Source organism: Nerophis lumbriciformis, linkage group LG15 (genome assembly GCF_033978685.3).
Source record: "Nerophis lumbriciformis linkage group LG15, RoL_Nlum_v2.1, whole genome shotgun sequence".
Lineage (NCBI taxonomy): Eukaryota > Metazoa > Chordata > Actinopteri > Syngnathiformes > Syngnathidae > Nerophis > Nerophis lumbriciformis.
Genome location: NC_084562.2, coordinates 39,282,391 through 39,297,525, shown reverse-complemented (window position 1 = coordinate 39,297,525; position 15,135 = coordinate 39,282,391). Strand labels below are relative to the sequence as shown.

The following is a 15,135-nucleotide window of genomic DNA, read 5'->3' as shown; positions in this document are numbered from 1 at the left end:
CCTCTAACCCTGGCCCTAACCCTCTAACCCTAACCAAATAGCTCTAAATTAAGTCTTTGTTACTTAGAATATGTTCCCCATACTAAAATGTTACCAAAAACATATAACTTTGTCTTGAATTTGAAAAAAATCAACACTAAAGAAGGATTCGGTGAATGCGCATATGAAACTGGTGGGGTTCGGTACCTCCAACAAGGTTAAGAACCACTGGACTAGGTAAAGTAACATGTTTTAACAGAAGCAGTTTTCACACTTTTACACATAACGAAATTGTCTGATGAATATTTGTATCTGTACGAAGTATTCACCACTAGAGATGTTCCAATCAGGAAATAATGCTGTCGATTCCGATACCGATCATCCAATAGCGAGGTAGTCCGATACCGGTCACATGTATTAACTTCGGAATGTTCCATTCTGTCAAGACTTGGACTTTGGAGTTTTTGTTTTCCCGAGATGCAAGTGAACTTGGATCGGACATGGCTTGAAGGTGGGTACATGATTTATTTTAAACACTAATAAACTACAAACAGAAGCAAACAAAAGGCGCGCACAATGGCGGAGGCAAAAAACTTGGCGAATGAAAACAAAACTTGCACAAAGGCAGAAACTGTGAACACGAAACAAAAACACTTACTGTGACATGGGACTGTGAACATGGCTTGATACGAGAGGATAGCAGGGTTAGAAAGGATATGACACCAGGACGAACAACAGAAAATGAAAAGCTTAAATAACACAGACATGATTAACAACAGGTGCGTGACTCAAAATAGGTGCGTGACATGACAGGTGAAAACTAATGGGTTGCTATGGAAACAAAAACAGAAACTAAAGAGTCCAATAACTAAACAAAACAAACCATGACTAAAACAAAACATGATTACACAGACATGACACATTCAGGGTTTTTTTATTCTGCCGATTCTTTAAAATATTTTATTACATAAAATTGTTTGATCAAAACAAAGTCAATAGTACACAATAAACTCACAACTACTATTTATAACTCTTTTAAATCTTGTTTTGCCCCCAAAGTCCTCTTGTGTCCAGGGATTTATTATATGAAGTTGTACAAATGAACAAATCGTAACTGATCCTACTTTTGGTATCGACACCACCAATTAATTACTTTCTGTTGCAACTTGGTTGCATCTACTCTTCTTAAACTTTACTATACACTTATTTATTGGTGTTGTTCCAAGCTAGCTTAATGGTTAGCTTAGCTATTAGCATACTTGCTCTTGGCTCGCTCATGATGTGTAACATGTTTAACATCGTCCTCCAGTGATAATAATACTTAATAATGACACTTAATGTGTTAAAAAATGCAGTTTATTATCCGCAATGGGGGTGATTGTAATTAACTTAGGGGAGCTGCTCCACACTGTGTATGGAGATACACAATTAGCTGCTAGTTTGTCAAAATAAATAATATATCAGCCAGAATCTGCATTGAATGGCTGCATTGAAAGTACTTTTTCATTAAAACGGGTCCTTTTCACCACAACAGCAAAGAATGAAATGTATGTAATAAAATGCAACCAAGGACAAGTATTACAAAATTGCATATAAATCCAGCCCATATTGGTCATTCTTTACTTACCTCACTGTAGTGTAGTTCTTCTTTGGTGCATAAAAAAGATGGCAAAAATATGTTTTTTCTTCCAGAGAATATACCCTACAAGTAAGAACAGACAGCGACTGTCACCGCTCTGCTACATTTATGAGCCCGCTCTCAGGTCTTCCTGGATGTGAAGAACCACCTGTGTGGACTACTGCAACCAGTGAGCAACAGACAGGAGCACACAGGTATGCTCATTAATATTCTCCAGTTTTTTTTTTTGTGCCTCATATGGCTTATGTTTTTCTCTAACTGCTTTGTTTCCCCATGAGACACAATAAATGGTACAATTTACAAGTCACTAATTCAATATTGATGTCGTTGAAATGGACCAAAACAAAGACTGTATGGAAGAACTCACATTTAAGGATGTTGTTTGTTTACATCTGGAAGCACTGATATTTTGTACGAAAAGCAAATATATTGTGTTTCAGTCTGCACACAGAGCGGTGACGGATGCATGTCCAGCACCTGCAGTTAAAATAGATGAAAGGTCTTGCTAGGGGCCAAACATACCAGGACTGGGACCTTTGGGTGTAATTAGTCTTGTAAACAGCAGGCCATCAAATACCAGCATGCTAAGAGATAACATCATTCACTTTAATCTTGCATTTTCTGCAAAATATTTCCCATAATGTTGAGATTTTTGGGCCAGGCCAGCTTGCGTTTGATGCACGGCGGTCCTGTGGTGGCCATTGACGGTACGTTTGGACAATGGGACTGTGAGTTGCTCTGCATGTGACCTCACCGACGGCGACAGGCCTGGACACGCATGAAAACAACCCCCATCTGACCAAAGGAGGCTAAACTCAAACGGACTCAACAAGCATGTTGTTTGCACGACAAGAAACAGGAATATTCAATTATCTTTCATTCATAGAAAAACATCAACACATTTTTACACAATTGAAGCTGTTGTATTGAAATGTACTTGGGCCATCCATTTGTGCCCCTATAGACAATCCTTTCTTCATTAGGCAAAGTTCCCTGCACATTGATTTGATTGTTTGTTTAATAAATACAATTTAAAATATGAATTTAAACGACCTTGAAAACTGGGAAAATTGTATTTGCTGATTGTCTTTTTATAAAAAAAAATGTGAATTTACCATGAGACATTCAGAAATGTTATACAGTTTACATATTTATGTTACTCTTTCACACAACTGTACTGTAAGTTTATTTTTATTTACTTTTTAAATGGTAAAAAGCACAACTAATTTGTGTCCTCATAATAGATTTTAATAATAATGGATTTTATTTGTAAAAAGCACTTTATATTGAGTAAACAACCTCAAAGTGCTACAGTGTATTAAAGAAATAAAAATAAAATATAATAAAAAAAATAAATAAAAATAAAAACTAGATCAGCCAAATAGCTAGAACTAGAATGCATATATCTAAAAAAAGGGTTTTAAAAAAAAGAAAAAAGGGAAAAAAAGGGGTTTTAAGCCTTTTTTAAAAGCATCCACAGTCTGTGGTGCCCTCAGGTGGTCAGGGAGAGCGTTCCACAGACTGGGAGCGGCGGAGCAGAAAGCCCGGTCTCCCATTGTTCGTAGCTTTGTCCTCAGGTTTTCACTCAGTCCTGTTACTTCTACAGAATGGACATACCAGAACATCACACCTTACTGGACAGAAGCATCACCAAATCATACAAAAAAGCACAACCCAACACCTTACAGAACATCCACCTGGAAAATAAAAGGATCGCGGCTGAACTGGACATTGAGGACAGGGTGGACGCCACAGCCAACAAGGAAGCCTTCATCACATTGAAGGACCACAAACCCAACTTTGCAAATAACCCAACATGCCGACTAATAAACCCAACTAAATCTGAAATAGGAAAAATCAGCAAAATAATCCTGGACAGAGTCAACACAAAAATCAAGGACAAAACACCACTCAACCAATGGAGAAATACAGCAGCAGTAATCAAATGGTTCAACAACATCCAAGACAAACAACAGCACAACTTTATCTCCTTTGATATCGAAGAATTTTACCCTTCCATCACGCAAGACCTACTGACTCAAGCACTAGACTTCGCCTCAGACTACGACTCAATCACAGGCAACGAAAGAAACATCATCATCCACGCAAAAAACTCCATTCTCATCCACAACAGTACACCATGGCAAAAAAAGAACAATGCAACATTTGACGTCACTATGGGAAGTTTTGACGGAGCAGAAACGTGTGAACTCGTTGGGAGTTTCCTCCTCTCCCAGCTCGCCAGCCTCAATCTGAACCTTGGTATTTACCGTGATGACGGACTGGCAGTGTGTCGCGCCTCGCCAAGGAGCAGCGAGAATACCAAGAAGCGCATATGCCAAATTTTCAAAGAGAACGGCCTACAGATCACGATTGAAGCCAACAAGCAAACCGTCAACTTCCTTGACGTCACTTTCAACCTGAGAAATAACAGCTACCAACCATTCACGAAACCCAACACAACACTCCAATACGTGCACCATGACAGCAACCACCCACCCACCACCACGAAAAGAATACCTACCGGAATTAATAAAAGGCTATCGATGCTGTCATCTAGCAAAGCTGAATTTGACCAAGCAACCCCCCCGTACCAAAAAGCCCTTGATGAAAGCGGATACAATTTCACCCTCACCTATGAACCCACGCCAGGAAACCAACCGAAAAAGAACAGAAAACGAAACGACATCATCTGGTACAACCCCCCATACAGCAAAAACGTCTCAACTAACATTGGACACAAATTCCTCAATCTGATTGACAAAAACTTTCCCAAAGACAACACCCTAAGAAAAGTATTCAACAAGAACAACATTAAATTGAGCTATAGCTGTATGAACAATATACGACAAATCATCTCAAACCACAACAAAACAATTGCAAATGAGCCGTCGGCCCCCGGACAGAGCGACTCCAAAACCAACAAAGGTTGCAACTGTCGAAAGAAACCTGATTGCCCTCTCAACGGGGGGTGCTTACAAACATCAGTTGTCTACCAATCTAAGGTAACACGCAAGGACATTAACACATCCGACACATATGTAGGATTAACTGAGGGAGAGTTCAAAACCAGATGGAACAATCACAAGGCTTCTTTCAGGAACCAAAACCTGCGGAATACCACAGAACTCAGCAAACACATTTGGGACCTCAAAGACAATAATGTTGAATATTCAATAACATGGCAAATTCTTGCATCCAGCACACCTTACAATAGTGGTAATAAAAGATGCAACCTATGCTTGAAAGAAAAACTGTTTATTATTTACCGTCCAGACCTGTCATCCCTCAACAAGCGCAGCGAAATTGTAACAGCATGCCGCCACAGACGGAAACACCTCCTAGGTAACACATGAGCCAATCACCACGCCCCTACACCAGCCTGTACCCACCCACTCTGGGCCCTATATAATCCATGGTATGTGAATGCTCCCATTAAAATCTCCTGATGATTGAGGGAACCCCCCCTCATGAAACAGGCCTGTAGAGATGAAATAGTCTTGTGATTTTTTTCCCACACATACATATATATATATATATATATATATATATATATATATATATATATATATATATATATATATATATATATATATATATATATACATATATACACACACATATATATGTATATATATATATATATATATATACATATATACACACACATATATATATATATATATATATATATATATATATATATATATATATATGTGTGTGTATATATGTATATATATATATATATATATATACATATATATGTGTATATATATATATATATATATATATACACACATATATATGTATATATATATATATATATATATATATATATATATATATATATATATATACACACACATATATATATGCATATATATATATATGAATACATATTATTATAATATAATAGATATATAATTAATAATTATTATACTTTGTTATTAAGAGTATGTTAAAGTTAAACTCTTACATTGTTTACTTCCGTTACAACTTTTTAAAAGGTTTTTTAATCGATCAGAAATATCAAGCAGCTAAAATGGGCTAACATGGATAAGTGTGGAGAGAGTGTTTTGCATTTTTCCCGTCATCCCTTGTAAAAGATTTAGATGGGTGTAGTTTTGATTTTTTCATGTTGATTGGACGTATTTTATAATAAAATTCACAAAGTTCAGATTGTGTCATGTGTGACCATGTTTGTTGAATTTTTGTACTTGCTGATTTTTTTTTTTTCCTGCACAGTGACTAGGGGAGGTTGTTTGGATTGGGTCATATAACAAACATACTGCACTGTGGCACCTTGAAAGGGCAATTAAAGGCAGGGTTGCTTTTTGTGGCCACCAGATGGCGACCAAATGGCAGCAATCAGAGCACTGGATATTTATATATGATTTGGACGTGACCCCAAAAGGGACAAGCGGTAGGAAATGGATGGATGCATGGAATTGGACACAGTGCTCCGGGTCCAATTGTTTAATGAACTCGTGCTGTCTTGCGGACCAAATTAGTCAAATTGAAAACACCGGCGATCTCATAAGGAGGATGTAAACCGTTTTTTTATGCTGTAGCTATGAAAATATTCAATCCTACTTTGTGGGACCCAAAGTCATTTATTAAGGCCAGACCAATTAACAGCAATAAGCAAGGGATTGCTGTATTGTCAAATTTTGAGTTGAAAGATGACAGAAATGGTTGTTCTGTGTTTATTTTGAGAGAGTTTTGACAAGTTTTGGAAAAAACGTAAAAAATATCTGAAATGTGTAAAACGGGACAATATCTTTTCACATTTTTGGACATGCCAGATTTGATATTGAAGTGCATCATCATGCTACGGTGTGCTCTACAATTGCAACAAAAGTTGTCCAAAAGGCGTTTGCTTGCTAAAGTGTGTGTTCCTACAGAGCATGAATAGGAAATGTCTTAACATGGAGCACAAACAGTAGAAGATCTGCAAGATGAAGAACATATTACAATATAAAACAGGGATACATAGCAATCCTATTGAGAAAGTGCAGGACATTTGTTCTCCTCCATGATCTCCATCCATTACAATGTAATCTCTGGCATCGAAGGTGATGAAGCGCTGAGAGAGGAAGAGGAGTTTCTAATCATCGCAGCCCAGCAGCTCCATGCGTAGAGTGATGCGCTCGTGCCACTCCCAGGGGACCACTCGCACATATCGGGCGTAGAACGGGGGCTCGAACACATTCTTCATATGACTGTTGTTGTCGATATTGCCTTGAAAAAGCTGCAAATAAACAGAATACACACGACTCATTAGTGGTAAGAACTGACTTCTCTGAGATTTGTGTTTCACTTTAGTTAGTATCCATCAGTGTTGGGTTAGTTACTGAAAACCAGTAACTAGTTACAGTTACTAGTTACTTTATTTCAAAAGTAACTCAGTTACTAACTCAGTTACTTAAACCAAAAAGTAATGCGTTACTGTGAAAAGTAACTATTTAGTTACTTGTTTTTTTCCCCTTTTTCTTAAGGCTCCCATTAATGCCCTTTTAGCCTTCATTTCAGTACTGTTATTGCACTGGAGAATAATACAATGTGTTGATCAACTTGACATGCATTTGCATCACTGAACTCTGCTAAGCAATGTGGTCTACATACAACACACAAAGACAAAGATATGTTTCAAAGGGCCAATTTATTTCAGGCCAGAACAAATTGACAAAACTATTTTAAATAGCTGCAACATAATGGCACTTTAACTTTAACTTTAAGTAGATAGGATCTTTGATCCAAGACACAACTTACATTGAACTAAAATGTTCTTTTCTTTGTGCTCGACAAAAGAAAAGTAGTGAGAATGTTAAGACAGTCGACTTCTGGTTTCACCATGTTGTCATGTTAGTTGTTATGAGAGTAGCGTATGTGTGTGTGTGTGTGTGTGGCCCTTTAAGATATGACAGCATGTGAGGTGAGTGACGTCAGTGAGTGAGTGGGCGAGAGAAGTGAGGGAACGGCAACAGTGAGTGCATGCAGGTGCTCTAGCTTTGTGGATGGCTGCGTCCAATAAAGTCACAAAGTTGCAACAAACCGCCGGCCTCGTCATTCACCCTCAGCTGTAAAGACCCACTGCCGGGTAAAGTGAAGGTTGTTAGCCCCGAAGTACATAGGCCCTGGAGGAACGTCTCCCCTGCGCTCCTCGACTATGGTCTGGAGACCCGCCCCTACCCACACAAAGCACGCTTCTTCTTTTCCACTGCAACGCTCCAATAAAACACACTCAGATCTTCTGTTTCTAGCCGATACTACATAAAAAATAACAAAAAATAACGCAGTAACGCATCATGAAGTAACGGTAACTGAGTTACTGAATATAAAAAATAACGCGTTAGATTACTAGTTACCGCCGAAACTAACGGCGTTACAGTAACGCATTACTTTGTAACGCGTTAGTCCCAACACTGGTATCCATAATATAATCAGGATATTTGGCTATTAAGTGTTTTGTAGTAGGTGATTTAAAACATCAAAGCATTTTGGGTATATAAAGGATCTTTGATTGACGTGTTTTTGTCGCACATCCTTAAAAAGACCAGACAATTTTTAGCATATAGAACAGGGGTCGGGAACCTTTTTGGCTGAGAGAGCCATGAAAGCCAAATATTTTTAAATGTATTTCCGTGAGAGCCATATAATATTTTTTAACACTGAATACAACTAGATGCGTGCATTTTTAAGTAAGACCAACATTTTTTGAGTATAATAAGTCTCTTATTCTTTTTAATAACATTGTTATTCTGAAGCTAACCAATAATAAATAAAATACTTCTTACCATTAATGCGACTTCTTGAACAGGTGCGGTAGAAAACGGATGGATGGATTCAAATGCATGAGAATGTTTTATATTTTGAACGTTATTTTTAACACTGTGATTACCAGCTGAATTATTCATTACTTATTGTGTTAAGCAATGTCAGCTAAGATTTATCTGAGAGCCAGATGCAGTCATCAAAAGAGCCACATCTGGCTCGAGAGCCATAGGTTCCCTACCCCTGATATAGAGGATAGTTGATTTTCTCGACATATAAAGGATCTTTGATTGGCATTTTTTTGTAGTACATCCTTGAAAATACCAGACACTCTTGAAAATAGAGGATCTTTGATTAGCGTTTTTCTTTTGTAGACGGGTTGTACTGTAAACTTATTGTGTTCGTTCTAGAGGATCTTTGACCAGCGTTTTTTGTAGCCAACTCTAAAAATACCAGCACACTCTTGGTATTTAGAAGATCTATGATTATCTTGGCATATAAAGGATCTTTGACTAGTGTTTTTGTAGCACATCTTAGGATCTTTGAACAGCATTTTTTGTAGCCAACCCTAAAAATACCAGCGCAATCTTGGTATTCAAGAGGATATTTTATTCTCTTGGCATATAAAGTATCTTTGACTGGTGTTTTTGCACGTCCTTAAAACACCAGAGCACTCATGGATACAGAGGATCTTTGACCAGTGTTTTTGTTAAAAACAACAGAGCACTCTTGGCATATAGAGAATCACTGACCAGTGTTTTTTTTTTTTTAAACAACAGAGCACTCTTGGCGTATATAAGATCTTTGACCATCCATCCGTCCATCCATTTTCTACCGCTTATTCCCTTTGGGGTCGCGGGGGGCACTGGAGCCTATCTCAGCTACAATCGGGCGGAAGGCGGGGTACACCCTGGACAAGTCGCCACCTCATCGCAGACAGACAACATTCACACTCACATTCACACACTAGGGCCAATTTAGTGTTGCCAATCAACCTATCCCCAGTGCTTTCTAAAAACAACAGAGCACTCTTGGCATACAGAGGATCTTTGACCAGTGTTTATTGTTTTGTTTTTTTTAAACACCAGAGCGCTCTTGGCATATAGAGGATCTTTGACCAGTGTGTTTTAAAAACAACAGAACACTTTTAGCACATAGAGCAGTGGTTCTTAACCTTGTTGGAGGTACCGAACCCCACCAGTTTCATATGTGCATTCACCAAACCCTTCTTTAGTGAAAAATAAAATGTTTTTTTTTCAAATTCAAGAAAAAGTTATATGTTTTTTTACTGGTGCACAAAATGAACCGTGCATGAACAGCACCTTGTTCAAAGAACAAAACCAACACAGTGCATGAACTCACAACAAATTACACACCTTACACACATTACCATGAATTGATTAACGTGGACCCCGACTTAAAGAAGTTGAAAAACGTATTGGGGTGTTACCATTTAGTGGTCAATTGTACGGAATATGTACTGTACTGTGTAAACTGTACTGTTTCATATAATGTATTCTCTTCTTTGCAATCTGCTAGTAAAAGTTTCAATCGATCAATCAAACAACCTGCAAATCAGATGGAAAATTAGAGGGAACATTGTTTGGGGGAATCCATAATACGCCGATAGGGAGAAGTTTTTATTTACATGATAAGTCGGATGTGTCTTTACCTCCGTGGCGGAGGCTCCGCCGAACCCCTGAGGCCGACTCACCACGAACCCAGGTTAAGAACCACTGACATAGAGTATCTTTGACCAGTGTTTCTAAAAACAACAGTGCACTCTAGGCATATGGAGGATCTTTGACCAGTGTTTTTTAAAAACACCAGAGCACTCTTGGCATATAGAGGATCTTTGACCAGTTTTTAAAAAAAAAAACAGAGCACGCTTGGCATATAGAGGATCAATCATGTTGACCAAGTTTTGGCAGAATAACGTTTTGATGCACTTGATCTTGTACTCCAGCCTAATCAATTAATAATATCAAAAGTAGAATGCGACACGGACCATGGCTCGATGTGACTTGAAAAGACACCATTGCTAACAAAACTGCTATCAGCTGCTGGCCGGGCAATGCCAAGTGGAAATGAACTCGGTTGATTCACTTTATGTACGACATCATCAGCTTCACATGACATTGGATTGAGTGACGTAGAATGACAACTCTGGGAGCGAAAATGTTGTAGCTGCGACTGTCATGTTGACCAACTTATGTCCATGGTTTTAGCACATGGAAGCCCAGTTCTAACTTAGAAGAATCATCCAGGATGTCACAAAGGTTGTGGCTGTGTTGTAGTGGCTGGATGATGGCCATAGCAATGATGCTTGGAGCATCCTCCAGGCTATCAGTGAGTACTTAGTAAAACACACTCATGGCTACTATATTGGGCAAAATAAGTATATAAGGGTCTTATTTCACATTTAGATGGCTCTTACTATGTTTAAAAAATGTATTTAGAAGGTCATAAACAGTATTTTTATGCTACAACTATGAAAATAATTCTACTTCACCGGAAATGTGTTTACCTGGAACCAATTGGCCACAATAAATGAGGGCCTGCTGTAATGTTGTGCAGTACTACGTTCATTTACAAGCGTAATTCTGCGACAAAGCTCTTAACTCAAAATACTTGTATTGCAAATCAACGTCTTCTTTTGAAATCGAAATCAATCAAAACAGCACCATTTTAACATGTAACATGCCTTTTAAAAAGAAAAACATTTTTAGATGATTCTGTATAAAAAACAATACAACAGAATGTAGTACAAACAACTACAGTAGTTTTATGAAGTAATGTTATACCTTGGAAAGTGGACTTTTACTGTATCTCTGCTGCTGCTCCTACGTCTGTATTTTTATGAATTAATGTCCGCCGTTTGGATATAATTTTAACGTTGTCGGCTGGCGTGAGACTCATCCTGCTTCAGTATGGTGCAGACTAGCAGTGTTGCGCTCAAATTGTTACACCAAGTTGTCATTTTTTTCATTATTTATTTCTTTAAATCAATGAATATCATCCGCTTCTTATTCTCAGCACTGTCTTTCCCACTCACTTTCTTCCTTCCCATGCGTGGAAAATTAAGTTAAGTCGATCCCTAACTATGAGCTAATGCTAGCGTGTAAGACCTGATGGATTTTACGGGGTTCACAGTGGCATTTGCTACGCCAACTCATGGCGGGGATGCTTGTAACTCAAATTTTTGCTTGCAACTTAAAGCATAACAATTAGCTCTTATCTCAAAACACTCTTAAATTGACATACCACTGTATAATGTTTCACTCATTTCTAATTGCTGTGGTGGAATAACCAAAAATCAATCAATATACAGTAGTGTATTCCTAATCCACTGTATACTCTTATCAGAAAGGGTCAACATTGGAAAAAATAAACACGACAAAACACACGACTAACCTTATCACTGTCCGTGTTTATGTCCTTGACCATACTCCAAGACTCTCCATCGTTACTGTAAGACACTTTGAACACAGACACAAACTGCACCACCCCGAAGTCCTTGGCCCCCTGAGTGATGATGCCCGTGAGGCGCTTTGTCTTCTCCAGATCCACCTGAGCAACAAACAATCACCATCAGATTTGTTTTTTATATATACATTCGTGGTCAAAAGTTTACATACACTTGAAAAGAACATAATGTCATAATTTTTGTTTCATCTGACATCACATGGACAAAGGTAAGACCTTCTGGAGGAAAGTTCTGTGGTCATGAATTTTTGTTTAATCCGACCACAGAACTTTCCTCTCTTCTGAAAACTTCTGAGACCTGCAGCTAAGGATGTCATGACTTGAGTGTGCATATACAGGGTTTCTACAGGTTTCAAACATCTATGCCACTTAAAAAAAAAAAAAAAAGTATGTAGGTTGTATGTGTGTATTTACCACATACCGTATTTTCCGCACTATAAGGCGCACCGGATTATTAGCCGCACCTTCAATGAATGGCATATTTCATAACTTTGTCCACCAATAAGCCGCCCCGGACTATAAGCCGCGCCTACGCTGCGCTAAAGGGAATGTCAAAAAAACAGTCAGATAGGTCAGTCAAACTTTAATAATATATTAAAAACCAGCGTTCTAACAACTCTGTTCACTCCCAAAATGTACGCAAATGTGCAATCACAAACATAGTAAAATTCAAAATAGTGCAGAGCAATAGCAACATAATGTTGCTCGAACGTTAATGTCACAACACACAAAATAAACATAGCGCTCACTTTCTGAAGTTATTCTTCATTCGTAAATCCTTCGTCTTCGGTGTCCGAAGTGAAAAGTTGGGCAAATTTACGATCCACTGGCAGATGTTGGCGTCGTCTGGCGCTGCCTCCTCGTCTTAGTGAAGGTGTGTTCGCCTTCTGTCATCCATTGTTCCCACGCAGTTAGCAGTCTAGCTTCGAATGCCCTGTTGACACCAATATCTAGCGGCTGGAGGTCTTTTGTCAATCCACCCGGAATGACGGCGAGTATTGAATTAAGCGCGTAAGCGTGTCTCTCAATGTGCTGTTATGAGCTAGCAAATATAACAACTACACTACCCAGCATGCAACGATAGTTACGAGCATGCGCGGTAGCCCTGAGAAGCGTTGTATGCTGGCAGTTAGAATGTGGTTATGAGCACGCTGTGAGTAAACGTTGAGAACTCAGTTAACACGCCTCGTCTGCATTATTTATAATTAGACAGACAACACATTTAATAGGAGCCATTTTGGGGTCTTTACATAAACACACAAATGGAAATGAAACGTCACATATCCCAGCATGCACCGCGCGCTTCTTCTACGGGGAAAAAAGATGGCGGCTGTTTACCGTAGTTGCGAGACCTAAACTTTATGAAAATGAATCTTAATATTTATCCATATATAAAGCGCACCGGGTTATAAGGCGCACTGTCAGCTTTTGAGAAAATTTGTGGTTTTTAGGTGCGCCTTATAGTGCGGAAAATACGGGTAACTTTCCTCCAGAAGGTCTTATCTTTGTCCATGTGATGTCAGATGAAACAAAAATGGAGCTGTTTGGCCACAATACCCAGCAGTATGTTTGGAGGAGAAAAGGTGAGGCCTTTAATCCCAGGAACACCAATCCTACCGTCAAACATGGTGGTGGTAGTATTATGCTCTGGGCCTGTTTTGCTGCCAATGGAACTGGTGCTTTACAAAGAGTAAATGATGATGATGTGGGATCTGAACCGAGGATGTCATTGTGGCTTGTGCTGTCGTTTGAGACACTTGTGACTTAGGGCTATATAAATAAACATTGATTGATGAATGGGGCAATGAAAAAGGAGGATTACCTTCAAATTCTTCAGGACAACCTAAAATCATCAGCCCGGAGGTTGGGTCTTGGGTGTTCCAACAGGACAATGACCCCAAACACACGTCAAAAGTGGGAAAGGAATGACTAAATCAGGCTAGAATCAAGGTTTTTAGAATGGCCTTCCCAAAGTCCTGATTTAAACGTGTGGACAATGCTGAAGAAACAAGTCCATGTCAGAAAACCAACACATTTAGCTGAACTGCACCAATTTTGTCAAGAGGAGTGGTCAAAAATGCAACCAGAAGCTTGCCAGAAGCTTGTGGATGGCTACCAAAAGCGCCTTATTGCAGTTAAACTTGCCAAGGGACATGCAACCAAATATTAAAGGCCTACTGAAACCCACTACTACCGACCACGCAGTCTGATAGTTTATATATCAATGATGAAATCTTAACATTGCAACACATGCCAATACGGCATTACTAAAGTGCAATTTTAAATTTCGCGCGAAATATCCTGCTGAAAATGTCTTGGTATGATGACGTCAGCGCGTGACGTCACGGATTGTGGTGGACATTTTGGGACAGCATGGTGGCCAGCTATTAAGTCGTCTGTTTTCATCGCAAAATTCAACAGTATTCTGGACATCTGTGTTGGTGAATCTTTTGCTATTTGTTCAATGAACAATGGAGACAGCAAAGAAGAAAGCTGTAGGTGGGAAGCGGTGTATTGCGGCCGACTGCAGCAACACAAACACAGCCGGTGTTTCATTGTTTACATTCCCGGAAGATGACAGCCAAGCTCTACCATTGGCCTGTGGAGAACTGGGACAACAAAGACTCTTACCAGGAGGACTTTGAGTTGGATGCGCAGACACGGTACCGTGAGTACGCATGCAGCTGCGGCTTCCAAACATTTGATTGCTTGCCCGTACGTGCGTGCCGCTATGTGCATGTCACGTACGGAACTTTGGGGACTTTGGGGAAATATATGTGCTGTATGAACTTTGGGGAGGTGAACGGTATTTTGGGCTGTGGGATTGTGTGTGTTGTGCAGGTGTTTGAGTTGTATTGGCGGGTTATATGGATGGGAGGGGGGAGGTGTTTGTTATGCAGGATTAATTTGTGGCATATTAAATATAAGCCTGGTTGTGTTGTGGCTAATAGAGTATGTCTTGTGTTTATTTACTGTTTTAGTCATTCCCAGCTGAATATCAGGTTCCACCCGCCTCTCACAGCATCTTCCCTATCTGAATCGCTCCCACTGCCCTCTAGTCCTTCACTCTCACTTTCCTCATCCACGAATCTTTCATCCTCGCTCAAATTAATGGGGAAATCATCGCTTTCTCGGTCCGAATCGCTCTCGCTGCTGGTGGCCATGATTGTAAACAATGTGCAGATGTGAGGAGCTCCACAACCTGTGACGTCACGCTACTCGTCTGCTACTTCCGGTACAGGCAAGGCTTTTTTATC

General features: G+C 39.2%; 1 protein-coding gene across 2 annotated transcripts in view; it reads right to left on the bottom strand.

Annotated features, from left to right (window-relative positions):
* Window positions 1–6,310: 6,310 nt before the first annotated feature.
* The window catches only part of LOC133616108 (lactadherin-like), a 38,220-nt gene continuing 29,395 nt past the window's right edge, over window positions 6,311–15,135 (bottom strand). For both annotated transcript variants that reach the window (XM_061975209.2, XM_061975210.2), the window contains exons 9-10: window positions 11,807–11,962; window positions 6,311–6,869 (exon numbers count right to left, since the gene is read on the bottom strand). In XM_061975209.2, the coding sequence (XP_061831193.1) occupies window positions 6,726–6,869; window positions 11,807–11,962 (300 nt within the window). In that variant the 3' untranslated portion in view covers window positions 6,311–6,725. The remainder of the gene's footprint in view (window positions 6,870–11,806; window positions 11,963–15,135) is intronic.